Source organism: Chaetodon auriga, chromosome 4 (assembly GCF_051107435.1).
Source record: "Chaetodon auriga isolate fChaAug3 chromosome 4, fChaAug3.hap1, whole genome shotgun sequence".
Lineage (NCBI taxonomy): Eukaryota > Metazoa > Chordata > Actinopteri > Chaetodontiformes > Chaetodontidae > Chaetodon > Chaetodon auriga.
The window spans coordinates 26257788-26281797 of NC_135077.1; the positions used below are offsets into that span (position 1 = coordinate 26257788).

At 39.6% G+C, this 24010-nt stretch overlaps 1 protein-coding gene across 1 annotated transcript in view; it reads left to right on the forward strand.

The window, feature by feature from the left end:
- sorcs3a (sortilin related VPS10 domain containing receptor 3a) overlaps positions 1-24010 on the forward strand; it is a 200545-nt gene that overhangs the window by 86497 nt on the left and 90038 nt on the right. Inside the window, exon 3 of the mRNA XM_076728201.1 lies at positions 17352-17451. Within this exon, the coding sequence (XP_076584316.1) occupies positions 17352-17451 (100 nt within the window). The remainder of the gene's footprint in view (positions 1-17351; positions 17452-24010) is intronic.

The following is a 24010-nucleotide window of genomic DNA, read 5'->3' on the forward strand; positions in this document are numbered from 1 at the left end:
GCTCTCCCAGTGGACTTCTAAGTGATAACACCATACTACCAATAAACATGTAGTAACTGTCTGACTTTTCATTTCATCCTCCAGGGAATATTGCTGCAGTCTTAGTCAGTTTGTCCTATTTCATTAAGGCAGATTTTCACACCAAATGATCAGGCATTTAAGTCTAATTATTTTGATTTAATTGGTCTTATTCTCGCCCTCAACAAATTAATGCTGATCTGATATGAAAAGAGCATTCACTTCACTCTTTTTTGTTCCCTATTAACATGCTGATTACAGTTGTAATGATGTTTGGTATGAAGAAATGTTCATTATGAGGAAAACTGCCTGAAAATAGTACCATAAAAAAATGACAGTGATTATGAAGTATTAGGCACAGCTGGACAACTGGTGGAGAGATCTTCGTGTGGTACTAGTTGCTTCACGCCTGGAAAATAATTAGTAACCCAAAACATATCACGAAATGATGCACTGCTCAGCCTAGGACAACAGTGCAGTACAATGTCTTCTGTGTCTCTGGATGAGCTTTTTTAAGTGAAAAGAAAACTCTAAAAATGTCATATTTCTAACTAAAAGGCTTTGGTATGAACTGAGAGGCACAGAGTTTGAAGATGTGGGCATTTACCAGGCAGGGAGCCGCCAAGAAAAAGACACTGCTGGTTACCTAATGGAAAGTTTTTTTTTTGTTTTTTTTTCTGGAGTTCAACCCTCTGGCGCCAAACCAACGCTGACTCAAGTGACATTTTTTTTCAATCTATATCCCATATGCTCTATACACTACTTTGTTCCAAAGCTGCAATACCACACTTTCCCCAGAGCTCAATAACTACATTACCTTACTCAACAAAAACACAGATTGTTGTCTACCTGTGTAACTAATTATTTGTGTAAAATTAAACTTGAACTCTGTCCTTAATTCCAATATTGCAGTGGTAGTATTCATCATGGCTTACATCAGAACCAATGTAATGTAGCATGTACAAATATCACCAATGAAAATCAAGAATTGAAATATTGGTATTACTTGCCAAAATCTACTCCTGTTTCCTAGGAGAAATTCCTGTGGGATGCCTATGGAAGCTCAGCATTAGCATAGTGAAGAATATTGTATTCATTGAAACAAATATGCTTTCCTAATTAAACCTGGCAGAAAACATATTATCTCAGTTTTTCTGCTGGCTATTTATTCTGTCTGTTCTTTTATTGTACTTTGTATGTTTTTGTCACATTATATTCTCTTGCTTTTGTCTGTTTATAGAACACTGTAAATTGATTTTGAAAAGTACTATACAGTACTGCTACCACTACTACTACCAATAACAGTAAGAAGTCTTTTTTTTTTTTTTTTAATGAGGCAGGCTACCCAGTAAACCAACTACAAAATGTACAGCTGAATAGAAGTTGAAACGTGTCCCTTTAAAATAAATTTCCACCGCAGACCATGAAAGAGGAGAGAAGGTTAGGAGGAAAAAACACACACCATCACTGGATGTGCACCACCTCTCTTTTCAGAAGGTCATCATTGTTGGAGGGGATTACCTTGCCTAAATACAGGGGACCATCAAAGAGAGAGGGAGATAGAAAGAAGAAAGGTCTATGTTATCACTCCCTGGCTGCAGACTCCTCCTCTCCTGCTGTGCCAGGATGGGGTCACCTGGGGGTGAGGAGTGACATCCTCTCAAATTGCATCATTTTGCTGAGCATGCTCACAGGCTATGTGATATTTCACAGGTCAGTGCCTATAATAAGGGCCTGGCTCACTCAGAGAGACCCACCTGATATCTGTGACCTTTTGCAATTGGACTTGGTATTTCCCTCAAAACCTCACCAGCCTGGGCTCACCAGAACATTTGAAGAGCACTTCAATGAAAACGCTCTGGAGAGGATAAGTTTGATAAAGCTACCATAGGCTCTCCTAAACCAGAATAAAAAAAAAACCAGTGAATAGTACGATGGATAATAACAACCCTATCTGCATGTGGCAGCTACAGTATGATTAAGCCACTAGCTGGAGAACATAGTGGAACATTCAGCAGCTAAAGTGGACTTTGGTGTTGACAACAAAGCAGAGCCAAAAAAGGTGATCAGAAACAAGTTCACAAACGAACAAATGAATGCTAATGTTGTTAGCTAATGTTATATATGTGTATGTGTGTGTGTGTGCGTGTGTGTGTGTGTGTGTGTGTGTGTATAATGTTGTGTATGCATGTATGTGTGCATAATAAACAGAATGTCACAGGAAGCCAGTGTATGTATGTATGTATACACATAAACATACATACATACACACAAACGATGGCTGATCTCTGTCGGTACTTTTCACGTTAGCATCCAGTACATGCAGTCACAAATATCAGAAATGTCCATCCGAAACAAGTTAGACTGGATTATTCATAAGCAGCTGTCGACCTGGAGTCAACACAAAGCACACACTTGCAAGCGTGACTGCACATATCTTAAATTTTATGGTAATAAAAAATAATAATAAAAAAGATGACAGCACTGAATTATAGGCACCCTGGAAAAGCATATGCTCTGCATGCTGCTTTAAGACAAACTTCATGTGAATTAGAGCAACGTTTTTGTTTCCCCCTTCGTGCTTTACCTTGCAGTTAACGCATAAATCACCCTCGCTGTTATTAAAGAGGTCATTTATTGTGATCCTTTCTCACCATATTTAAATTCTTACCTTTTTAATTACACACTCTTGGGCTTTTTCTCATATCCTGAAGCACATGCTCATTTGCTAGCTGTCATAACAGCAAATTGTAGATTTCATCATGTGGCTTTCGTCTCCAGGCAGTGTGGGGTTTCGTTCCATGGCAATTCAAGGGCACCTCTCTTTGAGGCAACTCTGGCTTGTTTTCAGTCATCGGTAATCAAATCCAAGTCTCATCAGCCATCAAGATGTTGAAGTGATTAACGCAATTTGTTTTTTCTTCCAGGTTAGGAATATTTCACATATATTTGTTAGTGTTTGAAAGCTATTTGATCTGAAAGCCATCTGCATTTTCACTTTTTCTATTTTGCTACCATCAAACTCAGAATAAGCAGATATTTACAAAAATCAGTGAAGCTGATGAGGTCAGATTTTAAATATGTTGTCTTTGTACTGTTTTCAAGTGAGTATATATCCAAAGGGATTAGCAAATAATTGTAGTTGCTGTGTATTTATACAGCAGCATCCCTACTTTTTTGGAATTTCGGTTGTGTGCTGTCAACAGCAGCAGGTAACCTGAGAGCTTTGACTCCACTGCTTATCTGAAACGACACAATTATTTCCACAGAGGACAACATTCTGACACCCATCACCTGCGGCACGGTGCTGGACTGTGGCAGCTGGTGATGTGACTGGTGGCGTGGGTGCTATAGCTAGATACATGTTATGTTTTTGTCCATACCAGCTTCCTGATGCTTGCACAATGGCCACTTATATAGTCAGCGCTGAGGCCACAGACTCAGACCTGTTGAGATTATGGATGAGTTGCTGCCAACTGTGAGAGAAGATGCCAGGACTGCTGAATGCGTAAACAGCATCAGGGTTTGTGCAGCACAGGAAGGAAGTTTAGAGAAGGTTGGAGAAAAGTTTATTATTCATTTGCCCCTTTTTCTACTTACTTACTTTGGTAAAACTTCACTTTCACATGTCTGAGTTATAAGTTCCACATGATTGGCTCTGGAGCTGCTTATCAGGAAGAAGAAAGGTACCAGATAAAGTCGCTGCAGAGTCGTGAAGGATAGCTCCCACTCACCTTCCAGGAGAGCACTTTTTTCCCTCATCTCTTTGGAAATGGAAACAAAACTTGTATTTACCCTGTGCTGCCGCAACAGGATGCACGCTGGCAAATGAGCAGGCGATCAAACAAAAGACTTTTAGAGCGTGCTCAGACTTCTTACGCTCTTGCCTGGCTTTTATCACTCCTACTTTACCAAGTCTCCACGAGTGAAACAGCTGGTGTTCTGCTAAACACTTGCATTTGTGAGTCGTTCATCCCCAGCAAGCAACTTCTTCGCTGACAGAAAGGGAGGGAGTGATTTAAAATTGGATTCTGCATACACAGTGCATGATGAGCATAAATCCAAAGGAATTATGGCAGATATAAATCAAAAGCGTGTTTGTAACCCTCATCCATTATGATATGGTTGGAAAAAAAAAAGATTCAGAGAGGTTCCTGCAGTCAGTGAAGCGTATATTAAAAGAGGAAATATTTCTCTTTCACTGTTTGCCTCAGCACTTCTATCAGGTTTTTTAAAAGCAAGCTATGTCCCTTTATTTTTAGAACGACTCAGTAAGTTTACAGACAGATCATTAAGCAATCTCCATATGCCATGGGATAGATTTGTTCGAGGAAATGATGTGTGAAAGCACATCTAATCCCTGTGTCTGTGCTCTACACCTCTAACAATCCCCCTGTAGGTAGGCTATATGCTGAAAGAAGAAAGAGCAGTGGATTAGCAGCAGCGGCAGCAGTACGTAAGTGAAATATGGCCAAATACATCAATAAATACTGTTAGCTGACTAATTAAAATGGAATGTGAAAAGAACGATGAAGCTTCTGCTTTAACCTTGTTTTATTTTTGAACTTCTTCATTTTCCTATTTGCATGTTCTTGACATAAAGTTTAGCATTAATCTATTCCGTTTTCTGCACACAACTTTTCAAATTTCCCTTATCACACGTGTGTGTGTGTGTGTGTGTGTGTGTGTGCGTGTGTGTGTGTGTGTGTGTGTGTGTGTGTGTGTGTGGAGCAAACAAGAGGACTGTGTAGCTGGCGAGCTTTACTGAAAACACCTGTAGCCAAACACACTGAGCAGCAGCCTGTTCAAGCAGCTAACCTTCTTCATCAAGAAATCACGCATGTACTGCAGCATCACTGTCCACACCATTGTTACATAAACGAACCACTTTAGGGGCATCGCATGTCAAAGTGCCCTTGGGCAAAACACGGAATGCAACTTGCTCCCCATGGTCGGGCCAGAACCTTGCGTGGTACATCTTTGCCATCTGTGTGTTAATGTGCTGTGAGATCTCAGGCCAGGTTCATGTGTCGTCAGAGTGCACAACACATTTTAGGAGAATCCTTCGAAATCAAGATCGTAAAGGACCGTTAACAAACTTACTGCGTAACAGTCCCCATAACTTCAATCTCTCAGTAGGCTACACATCTTAACACTGCAGTGCATTGTTTGTGTCAGGGAGACAAATAGATGCAGAGAGAGAGAGAAAGCAAAAACTTCATTACAAATAAGCTTATGCACAATAGTCTGCATAAATCCACATATTCAAAATATGCAACATCTCTTCCCCATAAATCAACACAGACATTCTGAAATCAGCTATTGTGAACGGGCTGTTCAGATGACTAAACTTGCAACACAAGATCACAATCTTTGACCATGTGCGATATCTCACAACGACCACGACCGTCACTGTGCTGTGACACAACAATTAAAAACACAGCTGGAAAAAAAAATCTAATTCGCGACACTCAAACTGAAGCAGCAATTGAAACGGCACTCACAAGGTTATTATTAGAAGCTTAACAACAGATACAGTGTGATGTGACGCTTGAGGGAGCGACAGAGTTTAGTCTTGCTTACTTGATCTGAAGTCCATGTGCCTGTCCTTCTTGAGGAAGATGTTGATGACGGCATCCTAAAGCTCCTCTGTCTTGGCCTTAAACTTGAACTTGCACTCTCATTTTTTTCTACAGAACATTGCCTCCTGTTTACCAAGGATACACACAGCATCTATGTGGCTTTCTCTCTTTTTTTTTTTTTTTTTTTTTTTTTTTACCTTCTCACTGAGGATGCAAATGCTCAGCTGTAGTTCATCCAAAGCCAGTTCTATTCCTTTGTGTCCAAATGTTTTCAGAGCAAGCCAGCTCTGAATGTGGGCCTCTGACTTTGCTTTGCTATTGCACAGGGCAAGTTGTTAAACTCGCAATATCCTGCAGTACTGCGAGATTCCACTGGGCGCATCTCTGTGACGTCGCATATGCAACACGTTTTTGTTCCTACCTCCAAGTGGCTGCAAACCTCAAGTTCTCCAGGAGCAGGGCATTTTGCCTGCCTGATTTGGTTGACTTGCTAACATTTAGCTGTTTTGGTCATTTCCCCTCGATATTTGTGCTTCTACCATTGATAAGTAGGCTTTGTAGTTACATGTTTTTTTTAGTTGTCCGTTTAAATTGTGGTTATTGTTGATATACAAAAGGAGTCTGCACAGGGTGTTTTCTCTTGAGGCTTTACGAGACAGGACAGGCCGGGGCTAGCTGGTTAGCGTGCAAACTATTATTTCTTTCCATTGTGATGATAATTCTAGTTCATTTTTGAATGTTTTAAACTGAAATACTTACATATATATTACGTATTGCACCTTAACATTTTTGACTCCCACACTTCTGAGTCATCTTTTATCGGCTTTTATCAGTTTAAGGGCTCTATATTGGAGGGCATGTATGTTGTGTCTGAAAATTCAGTAAGTTTGTGTTTCATACTCTGCTGTTCTTGCATTTAAATTTTAAGTATTTCCATGTTGGCGCCCAGAAAATGCCCTTCTACACTGCAAGCATTCTGTGTACCATTTAAAAAGTTGATGTGAATTTCCAATTTGTGTGAGATATAGAGAAGAATTAGCATACTTAATTAAAAAGTAATAATTAATTACTAATATATTATTAATAATTAATAATTAGCATACTCTACACCTTCACAGGCATCTTCACTAGAGAGCTCCCCTACTTCTCCGCTCCCTTATTTTAGCACATTGACCTCTACTTCTTCCTGACCTCAACATGTCAGTTACCATCACTAACGACAGTCAAGGGACTTTGTTGGAGCTCAAACTCAGACCTGCCGGCCACTGTAGTGCACTGCTGCTCTCCAGCTATATATTCTGTTATAATCTAGCCATTGAATTGCTGTTTTCTAGGCCTTCTTGTGGCATGAATAATGAATGGAAGTCATTTCTGGTTGTTCTTTGCCCACCAGCTTTGCAGAGTTGAAAGATACACTGGGGGATTTTTTCCTCCAAAGCATGCACTCTGACTAAGATTTAAATCACACACTGTACAGCGGCGTCTGTGATCGACTGCAAAGGGGAACTGGTTGTTGGTTGGCTGGACTGTACAGAACAGAGGAAAGAGGGTCGGGTGAGGTGACTAAGTCATGAGATGATATGGGTCAGATCAGCGGCCGGCAACCACGGTGAAAACAAGGCGGATGTCAAAAGCAGATTTATCTTTTGTACCTAAAAATCCTTCTAGACCTCATGAAAAAGTTATCATGTCTGGGAGGAATTTTTAAAGTTTTATACTTTATTTAAAGATTCATTCTGGAAAAAGCATTCTCGCGCGTGGCGAGCAGGGAAGGGGATGAAGCAAAGATACTTGCCTACCCGCTGTCAAGGTTGAATGGAGAACACGGGCTGTGAGTGGGATACACGACAAATGTTGTCACTAAGAGCGATCTTTGAATGTCAGCACTTCTGTCCCACTCGGGCTGTTCCTTTAAGGTATTTCCTCAACACTGCATTTGTCAGGCGCAGTGCAATGATGCGGTCAGGGTTATATTTGGTAAGGCCTGATGGCAGCACGGATACATTTTTTTCTCTTCTTTTTTTTACAATTTTTCTCCCATTTCTGTTGTTCTTGTTTGCATGTATCACACTCCAGCACATGCTGTTATGTGAAATCTTTAGTTTTACACTGCAGGATCATTTCCGACTCTTTGTATAAGCAGCAGCATGGATTCTACCACGGTCGGCAGGCATGTTTCCTGTTTCTGTTTGCCTCACACATGGGTTGCTTTTATATTTCCCTTTCTCTATCTCCCACTAACACTTACTACAGTCACACAATCAGTCGGATATGCACATAAACATATTTCTTAATCTATTGAAAGACAGACTTTGCCGTACAGTGCTTAGTCTTCTGAGGTTCCATTATTTTTTTATGCTTCATCATCCTCTGCTCTCACGTGTGTTTCACTGACAAATCTGTGCTCTGCCACAGAGACACCTGCAAATACAGTATCTTCCAATCTTACTGTGTCAGTTCTCCAAAGTCATTTTCAATTACGCTTCAGTGGGTTCTGCATTAGAGGAGAGACTGCGCAGCAGTTGCCTTAGGTGAAAACATGGAAAGATGCAAGCATGTGTGTGTGTGGATGTGTGAGTGTGTGTGCGTGCCACCTTTGAGCAGGACTGTGTGTGTATGCTTCAATTGGTGTGCAAGTTTTCACAAGAGTGCAGCTCAGGGTGAGTGTATATTCCAGAGATAAACTACTTGACAGCTTGTACATTATGACTCTCCTTGCTGAGATATGCTTTGCTGATGGTAGCAGTGATTATTAAAAACTGCTGGATGTTTGCTGCCTCTGCTTAAGACATGCTGCAACACAATCTTCATGCTTTTTTCTCTTTCAGATCTCATGTCACCATTTTTATTCCTTTGTTTTGCAGCACATATCAGAATACATTTTCATTCTCTGAAAAGTTTTTGTATGCTGTCTCTTGATTCAAAATAATTCCTTTTGCTGATAGAAGCCAGTGGAAAATGAACATGTATAGTGATAGTGGTGCATTATGTTCTGGTTTTAGCAAGTGAGACTGGACCATCAGAGTCTCTGTGTTCACCTTTATGTGTTTTTAATTAATCATTTTAAACATTACATCTGCAGTGTAGATATTTGTAGCATATATGTAAATAAATATGAATATTATGTCCACATCTTTCCATAAAAAGCTAAAATTAAAAAAAAATAAAATAAAATTCAATAATAGGGAAGCTGATTTCTGATTTCTGTTCATAAATGTACTGGACTTGATTTTTCACAATGTTAGTTTCGATGCACAGAAACATTTTCAGGCTCCTGTGTACGTTCCAGAAAAGTCAGTCTGAAGTGCTTATGTTTGGAATTTAAACATTTGATTCTGGCGACTCCTAGTGGTGCTATCCACAAAGGCACTTGGACACACTGTGGATCTAACCTGGAGACACTGACATAACACTGAGATTGGCTCATTTTTCTACAAACCAAAACTGGAGTCATCAGAATGATGTGAAACATGATATCATCAGATGAAAATTCTGCGCAATGGGCCTTTAAATGTCAAAGTCCAGAAAACTATTTGTTGCTCCAGAGCTCATTGTCAGTGGATGGCACTGCTTTGAAAATGCATACAGTATGGATCCTCCATTGTGGTGGAGGGCAACATAATTTGGAACATTTTTTGGAAAATCAATACAGAAACTGGACAGAACAGAGGAAAGAGGAAATGAAATGATTGGATGGAGAAGCTGCTTTGAAAGTAACCATTATGCCAACTGTACTTGCCATGACAGTGAACTATGACAACAGTGTTTCTGCCTGAATGTTGTCTAGAGTGCCGGCTTTGTGCTTTGAATTAAAGCATTTAATATTCCATTGGTTGAATGAAGCCGTACACTGGCTGCAAGTAACAGACTAATTGCCCCAGGCGACTCATCCATCCGTTCATTTTCTATGCCCGCTTACTCCTGTTCAGCCTCACAGGGAGGCTGAAACCTTTCTGTTCATGCCTCAGACAAAATGGCAAGGAAACACCCCGAACAGGTCATCAGTCGCTGCAGGGCCATCTTACAAACACATTACAATCTACACTGTGGGCAGTTCTGACCCAGTGAGCATTGATCTTCAGTTCGTCGAGATGTCTAGACTGCCTACTGTAGGTTAAAATGGGCATTTTTAGACATCTAGGTCACCCATAACTGTTGACAATATTAAAAAACAACGTCAACATCAAGTCCCCCTGTAAGGTGTCTGGCCGATCCACACGAACAGCTTCAGTGCTCCTTGGCAGAGATTGTAGAAGTCCCAGACAGCCCAATATCGCTCAGAATTATATTGCAGGATTTTACACATAACAATTTCTATGTTTTGCAGATCCTGTGCCAATGTTCAGCACCAGTGCAGTATAGTGTCCTCTCTGTGAGGAGGATTATAAAGGCGGAGAGAAGTCATATAAGAGATGGGGTTGGAAAGCATTTTACCAAATCTGAATCTAATACTGAATCTCTGATCAAATGTTTTACATAGATTGTTTGTTTGGAGACTGAAGACAGTTCTTACTTAAAAACTTTTATTTCACACATCATCACACCTGAACCGCAGACACTTCACTGTGCAGGGTAGGTTTCCACCATATATTTTGTCACAGCTATGTGACAATCATTATCTCTGTCCTCACCCAGTTTTCCTTTTGCTGTGAGGGAAAACAGTGGGTGCTCCTCACTGGTGGCTGTACTATCGGTGCAGACGTGGAACCAATTGTGTGTGTGTACGCGTGTGTGTATGTATGTATGTACTGTATATACTTACATACATATGCGCTCAGTTCTCTTGCCTGAAGACAAAGTGGTTGTCACACTGCTACAGGTCATAGAATATGACAGATCACATGATACAGTGTTAGTTATGAAAGTTTGTACTTTTCCATGATGGGTAATTATCGTTTATTTATGCAAGAGACACGATTTGATTTATTTGGTTAAGTGTACCCACATTTTAGAACATTTAAGGTAGCAATTAACATTTGCTATTTTATGAACACTAATCACAGTCTTTCCCTTACCTGAATTCAGAATTTTAGCAGCATAACACAAACCCCAATTCATATTCCATAATCACAATATTTCCATAACATGAACCATAGTTGTTGTGCTCAAATACTGCAGAAAACAAGAAACTGTAAAAGATGAAAATAGAAATATGTGTTTTATATAACCTGCAATTCATCAAACCAGTATTTACTGTGGAGGGTCAAATTTAACTGGACTGCATGTCTTTGCAGTGAGAGGACATCTGAGCAGGTGGAGAAAAAGCACACTAACATGGAAATGATGTCAAAGTTCTTCACAGAAAGGACCAGAATTGAAACACTGGATCTGTCACGTTCAGTGGATTCTGGCAAAAAAAAGGGGGGAGGACCCAAACATAGACAAACACACACCAGGCAAGACAGGTAGGATATATCAAAATTTACTTGAGGCAGTGGTCATGAAGAGCTAATAGGTTGACAATACAATGGTGGTCTGAACAGTCAAACAAGTCCAGAAGGCATGAATGATGAGCAGGCAACAGGTTAAAAGACAATGGAAAAGTAGAAACAGGTGAAGGGTCACGTGACTGGAGCTGGTGAGATGACTGGGACAGGTGGAAAAGTCAGAGGACACTGGTGGACAATTAGAGAATGGCATTGAAGGGGGTTGAGGAAGTAGGAACATGGCTGGAGAGAGTGGCAGGGTGTGACAGGATCTTCTTCTTTCAGCTCTGTTCCACTTGCACATAAGTATATATAAATAAATGGACTTAAAGCAAGCCACTGTAGAGAGAGAGAGAGAGAGAGAGAGAGAGAGAGAGAGAGAGAGAGAGAGAGAGAGAGAGAGCTTCGCTACTGCTTTGCTGGGTAAAGGAAGGTTAATAAGATTTTCAGGTGGACCAAGTCTGGTCTCTCATACTTCGTCATCAAACTCTCAGGCGTTTTGTTCTGGCGACAGCTCTGTTTAGTTCTTTTCCTGGTCATCCAAAGTTCCCTGGATTCTATCCAGAGTGCAGGCTTGTGTCGAGGACCTGTGGCTGGAACGGAATTGGCTTTGTCATCCCCCTAGAGTGTGTTCCTGGAACAAAAGACTGCAACAATTCAGACAATTGCAGTGGAAATATCTGCAACGCATTCAGGCGTCTCTACCTCTGACCCTTCAGCACTGCATAGAACGCTTCGGTTCACCAGTGCAGAGAATGTTTTTCAAGCGCATCAGTCAGTGAGTGTTCAGAGTCTTCAGGCTTGATTTTGCCGCAGGGTTCTCTGCTAAGAAACCTTTCCTCACTCAGTCTCTCTCTCGCTTTCTGAGCCTCCTGTGTCTCAGTGTGACTCTTAGGACAGACAGTTGATGTGTTTCTGCTTCGGTTCGACTGCGACAACCACCTGATGATGCTTTCATTTTCGGACCCCTGATGAATATTGATTTGGTGTTTTCTGTTCTCATTGTGTCTCCTTGCTGTTTCATATGCACTCGCACGCATTAACAGTTTTTAATTCAGCAGCAAGCGAGCCGAAGTCAGCGTTATAGTGAGAAGAGTCAGATGGCTAACCTTTTGTTTTCCTTGGAACAATATTGCACAAGACATTTCTCTTTAATTCCTGTATGCTTCAGGCTGATGTGCTTTCTTGAGAAACTAAGATGATTTGGTTGGAGTTCTCATCCCTCAGTCTTTGAAGTGCACGGCTTTTCTCTATCTGTCTCTGTTTCTCCCCAGAGCCTGGTCAACAGTGTTGTACACCAACGCTGAATCGTTCTGCTTTACTGGCAGCCATCTGGCAAAACCTCACAAACATTCCCTAATGCAATTTCTGTCTGCCTTTTTTCCCAATCATTTGATGTTCACACACTGCAATGCACTACACTGCATCTCTCTCCCTGGCTCTGAAAAAAATGGAGGACTTCACAAATGAAAACAAATGGAAACCTCCACTTTCTGACTGTGTAGATACAGCAGATGCTATTTTTTGGATTCTTTAATTAATTGCATTTCAAGAGAATCTTGACCTAGCATACTCTACTAATTTTGCAATCTCATCTTTTGTTCTTCTTCACAAGCATAAAGACAGATTAAAGCAAAAACAGTGACACGCCTTTCCATTCTGCTTTCGATTCCTCTGTTTAAACACCATACCTCCAAGAACATGCTATTGCCAATGTGATAAGTCTGTTTCATGGTAACACACTTAGACAGTCTTCCACTCGAGAGAGTCTGATGTAACATCCTGATTCAAATCTGCCTTAATCTCTTTTACAGATAGTCACAAAAATATTTCCAGCTGCTATCTTTCACCACAAGCCTGCAACAGCCATTAATTCCACAGGAAAGCTCACAAACTGCTTGTCTAAACAGAAATGGAAACAGGCTACTTTTTGTGAAAAGCGTAGTGGCGATGTACCTCAAATTGGAAATATGTAGAAGACTCAAGGCACTGGCAGTATTTTTCTTTCTTCCCTCCATTCTTTCTTGACACAGTCTGTTTAACTCTTCCTTCTTTGCACACAGTGACCAGACAAATCAAGAGGTAAACAAGCATCTCAGTGGACTCGGCAGATAGACGACTGTTGGTCACTGACAAAGGAGGCGCAGATAAACATTGTAATCTTATGATCATTTTGTGAAAAGAGCTGTTCCTCTGCAGACTCTCAGAAATGTTTAACCGTATTAGTTTGCAGAAAATGATTATGCAATAAAAAGATAATTCGATGAATCAAGGCGGAACCCTCAAGCTGGAACACTTAAATTCCTCTGCACTTGAAAAAATTGCATGTTCATTCTTAGTCAGTTGTTTTTGATTTCAGAATTCAACCAAAAAAGGTTGAATTCAACCCAGTATTTCACAAAGAAAGAAAAGATTACAGAAAACACTGATAGATGAAAAAAAATTACTACTAAACTACCAAATTGTATGTGAGGCAGTTAAAATTAGCTCCACCTCCAGCAGCTAAACACCGTACCATGCTGATTACACATTGATGCATCAGATTAAACAATCTATCAGTGAATAATTAATGGATGACCCCTTTTCTAACAAGAGTATAACCTCAATATTCTCCATATGCAACGTGTATGACAAAGCTGATCGCTGTCATTCTAGACAACCCGTACAATTCCACCGGGCGTGGAGGGCATTCCCTCTGCTCCTCTGAGAAAACAGCCAAGTCTGCTTTTGATGGATGATTCATCAAACTGCAAAGTGCAGATTAAGCAAAACAGGAAGTCAGATACTGGAATGGTGTAGTGAATCCAGTCATTTTTCAAAATAAAACACTATGTACAGACTCCCAGTCATACATCAACAATAAATGCAATTAAAACAGACCAAAAAGGAAACTATTTATCTAAGAACCATACTTATGCATGGTAGAAGCACAAATATCAAGGGAAACTGACCAAATGAGCAAAATCTGAGCAAGTTAACAAAATAAAGCAGGCAAAATGCTCTGCTTACAAAATGCACCCAGTGGGGTTTGCAGCCGCACGGAGCACGGAACAAAAATGTGTGGCATAAGCAACATCAGGGGGATGTGCCTGGTGGAATCTAGGGATGATACATCATCATGTGAACAAGTAGTTTTACTTACTTTAACTACATTTTTTACTTAAACTTCTGTATAAGTAAAAAATTCTGAAAGTCTGACACGTGACGTGTCCACCCATCAGCCTGACCACCTATAATTTCCACTTCTGTACATAAAGGACACGTTATGTCCTGAATGTTGGCATCAGACATAAATCATGAGGTGCAGAATTGTCTAGCACAGAAGTAAAGCCAAGGGATACTGGGCTGCTGATTAAAGGCTCTGTGTGTGGTCACAGAACTAGGGTTACAATAAGTAACCATCATATTAATTCCCAATAGCTTCACCCTCAAATACAGCTTGAAAGGCTGAGAAAGTGAAGCCCAGAAACTCTAGGCTCTGATGTGACACAGCGACAGGAAAACTTAAGTGTCACACAGCAGTCACACCAGACCTGCATGTACAAAGAGCAAATAGAGAGAAAAGCCTCATTCCAGACACAGGCCTGTCTGATGGTCACTGTGCAGCATGTCTGCAAGAACAAATGCTACATCCTGCCTATTCCTGCTGCCATACAGGAGGTGGCGGGTGATCCAGCCGTCAAAAAGCTGTCAGTGTACTGGAGTGTAAGACACAGGGTTTTTCACACTCATTGGTCTATTGTTAACCCTTAAACACAATCAATCAAATCTGAAAGTCAATCTTTAACTGTACAGGCAACCGACAAAGAGAAACCCAAAACAAGAGGTATGCTACCATCTGTAAATTCAGTGTTAAAGCCTGGCTAGTTTAAAAACAACAGCAGCATTCAGCCTTTTTGGGGAAGCTAGGCACTACAGTAATTGATGTACCATGAAATTTTTTGCACGGATAATCCTCTTTGCATCACTGAAGATGCTTAAAAATATTGCTCAGGTGAAATTGGACTTGTCAGTATGTGACGACTTAATTTCATTAGGGGGGACAAGGGCAGGCCAAATGTGTCTGGAAACACACTCTGAGCCTATAACAAAGACTTTCAGTTTGTCTAAATTTAATTGTGGAAATTTTAATTGTATTTGTTAGACATTATAGACAGTGATTGACATTGACTGATCTGTTATGTGAAGTTGTTAATTTAATTTGATTGAAATATATAAAAACAACATGTTCTTCACTGTACAATGAAGAATCCCAGGTCTCACTAGAAAACTGTAGAGCTCAGTCTAACCTCTTACAGAAAATATGATAAGCATCACAGGGGTAATATTTGTGACAGGATTAGCATTGCACTGCATTACACTGTACACAGGTGTTGCAGCATTTGAAGTCTGCACGTGGGCCTGACCCTAGTTTAAAAAGTCTTTGAATATAGGAATTTGCTTGGTTCGATTGCTGCTAGACACTAAAAAACCTCATGTGACATTAGTAAAGAAATAATAATTTACTCTCTTCCAAAAAGATCTTCCTTAAAGGGACCCTGTGAGACAAGTCAGGATCACCCTTCACATGTTACCACCACCAAGTGTTGATCGTGCTTGTGCATGAGATACAAACAAAACAGGGCCTCACTTCTAACAGTTTTTGCTGGTGGTCAGAAACTCCAAAGGCAGCTTTAACTACCTAAAATTATTTCAGTAACAGGATGCATCAGTCAATAAAGTGGGTTTGTGTTTCAGTTTTTATGTAGCATTCCTGACACAAACCAGGACATTTTGGGCACATTTTATGCATTTGGTTAACCTTTCTCAGAAGGCCTGAGAAAGCTGAACGTACAGCGTCTTGCTAATGACAGTCCCCTGAAACTTCAAATTATTTCCATTTCAAACTGGTTCAAAAACAAAATGAAAAATAAAATGAAGGAGAAAGGTGGATACCTTTCAATTTTCACTCTGCCATGTCTGCTAATGAAATGAGCTAATTTTCCTTTTTGTATTGATTAACTGTCTTATGCAGGGTTAGTGTTTAGGGGGTACACACTTAATCTTGGTCCACATCCGAAAGCTGACATCTCCCTGCTGTATGGGCCAAAGATATCACCTTTTTCCATTTAAAAAATTTAAGCATATGCATTATAGTGACCAGATGATGAAGGTATGCCTGGCAGCAGTGCTTATCAAAGTAATGCCAAAAACAACATATGCTTCTATGTTATTTATGAAGTCTCCTCTCAGGAGACTCCAACAGTGTTACTCAGAGGCCAACAGTGTAGTTCACAGCCCTGCTCCAAACCAGGAGGATTCTCAGTGCAGCACTTCTCCCCACACCTCCACTATAAAATGCTGTGGAAATGATGCTGTCTGACTCATTATCGTGCTTTGTAATCATAGCAACAACCGTGTCTCTCAGAGGCATTCTGGAATGAATTGGAATTGAGAGAAATCTCTTTGCTATTTCACTGAATCTCCGTCCCCATGAAAGGCGCTCTGACCGAAAAAGGAAAGAACACTGAAATAGGTTTTGTCTTCACTTTCCTCCCTGTGAAGTAGACTGCAGATCTAAATGGGAGTTATGCCACTGTTTTGGTTGGGTGCTTCTGTCCTGAGAAAAATTTGAAAATCCTAAACACATGAATGTAGCTTTCACAGAAAAAAAAAGGAGAAGCGAGTGCAGCCCTGTAAATGATGTAATATTCTACTTGAAGGCAGATTTGGTAGTTACTTGTGATGATGGATTTATGTAGAGTTTCTAGGGACTATGCTGGCTAACAGGCTCATTCCCACTGTTAAATTATTAAAGCCCATGGGTTCAGGAACATCCACATGTTTTTGCACTCGTCATATCTTATTTCATAGTAGTCATCAGAAGAGAATTAATTATTTACAGTGCTGGGTCCCCAGACATTTTTGAATGGTTCGTTTTTGTTGGCAGCTGGGTGATTGGTTAACCTCCTCTTGTTCTACTGCCAGAGGTTTCACTCTTGCAAAGAGAAACTGTATGTATATATACAGTTTCTCTCTCTCTCTCTCTCTCTCTGTACATAACACACACACACACACACACACACACACACACACACACACCAGCCTGTGTGTTTCTTGTTTTACTGTAGGTTGTGATATTGCATCCTTTTTCATCACTGCAAAATAAATGATGTATAATTTGATATGAATGGTTCAATGTCCCAGTAATCCTTAATCCTTAATCCTTTGTCTTTTTGTGAACCCATTAGCTTGTCAGTGAACTTTCAGTGTGCTTTGTCAAGGTTTATCTACTGTAGTATTGCCTGCTGCTTTTGACTATTTTCCATTTGCTTCCTTAATTCAGATCCACTGACTACGGCTCCACATATGAGAGAATGAATGACAAAGTCGGATCCAAGACTGTTCTGAGTTACCTGTACGTCTGTCCAACTAACAAGAGAAAGGTGAGATGTAGCGAATCATTTATTTTTCACTCTCATTCAGTGATTACATTTAAGCTTTTTAAGCTACCATCATTCCAACTCAACATTTCCTGCACAGGTGTTTCACATTAACAGCCTCACCTGTTTGTGGTAGGCTGTTGATTTTATGTTTCAAGGTTGTGTGTGTGCTTTCCAACATGATGTCAGGTGCATAGGCAAAAAGGTGACTTGATAACTTGATCAGGTTAATCACTTAAGCATTTAGATCACACCCCAGTGATTGACATAGATTTCATATCTCTGAATTTTGTGTTGTATACATTGGGAATAATTTGCTGAGTACATGTTGATGTAATTGATAGGCTAATCCTGGGATTCAACCTTGACTAAAACAGAAGAAGTACATGTACGGACACATGTTGAATATTACCTGATACAGACACGATGTAACGTCATGAATGTGCAGTTATGACTTGTTATAGACTGCCGTTACACAGCCATGAGCACTAATGACCCAAGTATATCGATATCAATGACCGTGATAACAACCCCACAGAGCTTAAATACCTGGGACTCCCCACCTGTCAGTTAGAACTGAAGAAGCTCTCTCTTATTTTCAATATTGTACAACTAAGTCCAGTTCCCTTGATTCAAACATACTTGGATAACCATGACCTGGATGACAGAATCTTCACAGATGTCATAATTGTACAAAATGATCTTTTTAAGAGCATTTCTTGAGTCTTTTGATCTGAAACATCTGCAGAAAGTCTTACATTTCAGTGCCAACAGCTTGACACGGATTGTAAAAACTACAAAATTTAAGAGATTGGACTAGTTAATGAAACCAATATTTCTGTTAGAGAACAGAGACTCGGAACAGCTGAGTCGTCCATAAAACATGACGTGTTGTTCTCCAGATGGAGTTAAAGCTTTGGAAATGTACATTTTGCTGAGTTTACAGTATGAGCTATGACATAGATTATACAGGTAAATCCATATGTTCTCAATTCTTTTGTTTATCTGTGGACACGATGGACATTGTCTTCATTTATTGCATTGCCTTCCTGCAAAATACAGGTGATGAACAAAATAACAGTTAAACACCGGAAACTGTCCAGACATAATTGTCAACTCATCACACTCTGTTTCCGTCTCACCGTCATCACCTCATCAAAGGAATATAAAAAAGCAATCACCACAATATTGTCACTGGGCTCCGTGCTGCTTTCTGTTGTTTGTGACCTCAAACGTGACACACCAGACAGAAAACAGATTGGCTAACTTCTCTACTGGCATTGAGAAAGGAGTTAATAGCCTGTTTTAACTGATCTACCCACATTTAAAAAAAACCCACATATATGCACAAACTTTGGTGTAAACGTGGTATTGATTTAATTGAATGAAAATTCATATTCAGCTTTGACATTAGCTTAATTGAATTGTGCAGGTAATGGATTCCCTATAAAAACGATGCTCTTTCCTGCATCACGTAGGCTGGTCCATACATCCATGTATAGGAAACATTTTAAATCCCTACACTTTACTACACTGTGATTCACAGCTCACAGTATCAGGCAGTCAATCTGCCCTCATGCTGTGAACTCCACCCGTCTGGTTCTCTGAGCAAGAATTTGATGGACAAGTGGACTCGTAGCCAAGAGGTCAGAGTGCTGTGAACAGCTCTGTTAAAGTAGGAGTAGGAGTCTCCATCTGAGACTAGACTGCCCCAAGGCTGTGTCCATATCAATATGTTTCTTGTCAACTTATTGCAACTCCAAAAAAAAAAAAAAAAAAAAAAAAATCATTAAAAAAAAAAATATTAATTGAGCCAGCTGTAGTCAGTATCCCACCACGAATTACAACAGATTGTATGCATATGGAAGAGATGAAGGTTGCACAGCATTAAACTGATCTGTTCCCAGAGCTGGAGACATTAATATTAGAGTTTCAGGGAGCTTGACATGGTAATTAGACACAATTAGTTGCAATGACTGAATGCATGTCATTGTTGATGAAAATAGTATGTCTGAGTCAGTGCAGTGTCTGCAATCACTGGTAACCAACTAAAAAAAATCTAGATTTGATATTTTCCATGAATGTAATATTAAAAAACAATATACAGTAACATACTTGGGATGATTCTTACAGTACATTACAGTACAACTTGACCACAGCTGCAGAAAAAGATGAGCTGATTAGTACTTAAAGACTGTGGAACTTTTGAGAGAAGAAAAAATGCAGTCTCCTTTCTCTTACAGATGAATTCATAAGTGACAAAAGACGCTCTTGCTCAGTTGAGCACGTTTAGGGAATTTGCTGCTACAACCTGACTTGGTGCTGTATGATCAGTGCTGTCGCTTATGGTGGCCAGTGTTAATTAACTTATGATTAGTATCGTTGTGTGACAGACATGCCTGAGTGAGTTGCATGTGAAGTGCATGTGGAGTGAGTCCACTGAAACTCTTCATGCCTGAGTGACTTTTCACACTTCTCAGCTTGTGCTATGATTCCAGTATGTTTCAGCATGTGACGAATAAACATTTCACTGGTTTTTATATCAGAGCTGAAATATCAAGTAAACATACGGTTATGGAGCGACATTATTATTCATTTAGAGTCATGTTTCTGGCAACCTGGCAAATGAAAGTCCACTATTCACTTTCAAATCAATGACAGATGGGGCACTGCTGACCTACCTATGGAGTAGGACGTGTGTTTAGTGTAGACCATTAATACATTATTATTTGAAGGTTTTTTAATTTATCAAATTTAATTAATAAATTTATTTTGAGGAAAGATATCTCAGTGAGCTTTGTGCAGATATTTTGTCTTTTGGATGAGTTATTGTGGCCAGTAAAAATGCCAAATCTTGTGCTATGGTCCAATAACAGAGGCCTGGTCTGCAGGTAGTGATCACAGCTACAGGTTCCTCAACTCTGCCCCATGTCTCTACCTCACCAAAGGCAGAACCGAAATTTTTCAACAGAGAAAGTATAATTACTACCCTCTTTGAGACAGGACATTTGATTGTACTCTGAGTGGCATTGGGTGATTCATGTGTTATCAGAACTGATCAAAAATCACTGAAAACATAAATCTGCGTCAGATGGCAAGTTGGTCACATTGTGGATGAAATAGAGGAGTCATTTTCTGCCTGTATGGGCAACATTGTTGAATGGAAGATCAAGTTCGAGCATTGAGTTACTTAGTTGGAGAGTGAGTGTGAGGACCTTGAATCCAGATTGCACCACCACAACATAATCATGGGAGTGCCTAAGAAGACAGTTATCAACGGCATCCCCTGTAGCCACCCTGCTTAAGGATGCATTCAACGTGGCAAAGAGCAACTGCTTGTGCTCAGAACTACTCAATATGGTTCAATAATATCATGCCTTTATGCCTCCAGGAGGTATAGGCAAGTTAAAATAAGCTAGGTGTTCATATTTTATATCTTTTGAATTGGTCATTTCATACACATCCTTATATTACATTGTATTACATTTATGTCTAAACCAATATGGGGTCTTTTAGTTTTAGTGGTTAGTTAGTGGTGCTATTGTGCTAAGTAACAAAACAATTACATTTTCATGTACTGATGTTATTGCTGATGCTAATGGCTACCTTACAAATGCGGGTACGTTAATGCAAACAACGGTGTTGTTAGTAAATGTCTATGCACTTAACTTTGATGATGTTGGTTTCCCTCATAGATTGCTTAGCAATACACCTCATGAAGGTGATCTGAATTGTGTGTTTTGCTCAGTGTTAGATTGTAGTCCCTGCTCTTTATCTCAATCAGCTATGTCTAAGTCTTTTAATCCACATCTTATTCATCACTTTGGGAGTGGATGAAAGCTTTTTTGGAGGACAGGTTGTTTCACATTCCTCCTATTCTTATATAAAAAAAACAACTCAATAGTAAGCTTACACAACTTAGATCTGCTATAGTAGATTTGATTAAGACTGTGTATCAGATCCATCTCCAGAATTACTGCCACATTTAAATCATCTAATTCTTCTCTGTACAAATCAGAATTCCCTACAGATACTACCAAAATGAATAAATTCCTGGCTAATCTTGGAAATCCTACCATAGATATTGACCATGCAAATGACTTGGACACCCCACTTTCCCTTGAAGAATTACATTTTTCAATTAGAGTAATGCAATATAATAAAGCCCCTGGTCCTGATGGATTTCCAATAGAGTTTTTAAAGAAATTTATTGACGAATTGGTGCCTTTACTTCTGTCAGTGTTAAACGAATCTCAGGAAAATAGTTTTTTACCTCCCACAATGACTCAAGCTTCAAAAGCTCTTCTTTCAAAGAATGATAAAGATCCCACTTCCTGTGGCTCATATGGACCTCTGTCTTTACCAAATGCTGATGTAAAAGTTCTGGCCAAAACTGTTGCCCTCTGGGTTTTGCCTGGTCCTCTTTCTGAGGGACAGAGTGGTTTTATTAAGGGGCGTCACTTATTTTTTAACACTCATATTCTTTTAAATATGAGTCACTCTACACATTCTGATACTTTACATGAGACTGTACTCTCACTGGATGCTGAGAAGGCACTTGATGGAGAAGTGTGGTGGTACCTATTCACAGTACTATATACATCTCTATGGGCTAGTGTTCAAACAAATAATATGTTTTTGTACTAGAATGTAGGTTGTCCTTTGTTACTATCTCTCTTTACCATGACTATTGAACCAACGGCCCCACTAACGGCCTCCTGTTGCTATCAATGTGGCATGTACATTGTCATGCCCCTTTTCTGCCAAAAATCAGATTTTCAGAGATGGAATAAACTGGCTCTCTCAGTAATTGAGAAAATTATTGTTGTTAAAATGAATGCTTTGTCTGAATTTCTGTATTTGTTTCAATCGATTTCCTTATTCTTACCAAAAGTTTTTAGGTTTTAAGTCTCTCGGACAAATGATTAGCTGTTTTATTTGGGGTGTGAGGTCCAAAGGTCCATAAATCATTGCTCCAAAGACAAAAGTTCAGTGGTGGTCTTGCCTTACTGAACTTTCGATTCTATGAGTGGGCTACACACTTTCAGAAAATAGATTGTTGGGTTGATTTTCCTTATTTAGCTTGGAGCAAACTGGAGGCCTGGTCTTGCTGTCCTTCATCATCTATATTTGCTTTTATATATATCCCTCTCTTCCAAACAAGATGTATATCAATATTTTTGTTATGTTTCAATACTTAAAAGATTTAGGAAATATTGAAACATTTGAAACACTGAAACATTTGAATTTGAGCCATGTTTCTCTTCTGCCCATACTTCTATACTTCTTGGTTTGGTTATTGTCTCCCAATGATTGGCATCTCTGGGACCCTGATGAGGCTGATTAAAGTCTGTGCAAAAAGAAATTATTATTTTCACATCTTTTCTGGCCAGACATTGTCTGCAGTGCCTCAAAGACAAAATAAATGCACGATGAGAGGATATAATGATAAGTTTCTCTCAAATGGAAATTTTTTTTTATCATACATTACAGACTTTGGGGGACTTAGGGCCTCACAGTTAAATTCTGTTGGGTGTTCATGTACTCTTCACTCTAAATTGGCCGAGGTGGGATGTGTGAATGTTGGTGTGTTTGGGTTCCTGGGGTTTTGTGCATTTGTCTTTTGTTCCTTCCATTTTCTCCTTTATTCATAAAATATGTGTTGAGTGTAGTGATGGGATTGCTCTTTTAAGAGAGCCAGTTCTCACGGCTCGACTCTTTTAAAAGAGCTGGCTCTTTCAGCTCCCGAGCGGCTCCTCAGATTTTTTGTTGCTTAAATTAATTTGTTACCAAAATTAATGTGTAAAATTAATTACTGATGTAAAAAACATACTTTATATCAAATGTTTATTATTTATGTGTTTATTATGCTCAATATGGAACAGAGTGCTAAAAAAATACATTTTAAAGTACAAAAACAAATAACCATCTCAATTTGACAAAAAGATCCAATCTCTGATTATATGTATAAGATTTATAAACTTTTAACTATTTAAAGTGAGACAACATAGAGAAGCTGAGAGAATCGCACTCTGCCTTTGTGATATAGATGTCATTGAAATGCATCCAATATTTTTCTGCGCTTCCCGCGGCCACTCATTTTCTCACCTTTCCACCCTGACTTTTCCATTTCTCTCTCTCTCCCTCTCTCCCTCTCTCTCTCTCTCTCTCTCTCTCTCTCTCTCTCGATGTGTGTGTGTGTGTGTGTGTGTGTGTGCTGTGTCTGTAACCCCCGGCCTTCCCCCTCCTGCACAGTGAGGACACATGGAAGCCACCACACATCATTTAGCTGACCAATCATGTGCAGCTTGAACAGAAAAAAAAAATAAACAAAAAAACAAAAAAACAAGGCAGCCCGGGCTCCGATCGTTCACTTCCAAGAGCCAGCTCTAAGAGCCGTTTTGTTCATGACCGACACATCACTATTTGAGCTAGTGTTTGCTACTACTACCTTTTATGCTGTTGTCAATAAAAAATAAAAAACAGATGATAGCATCTTTAACTGCAACTTATGTCCACAGTTGCGGTTGTTACATAATCTTACTTTAAAACATGTAAACAG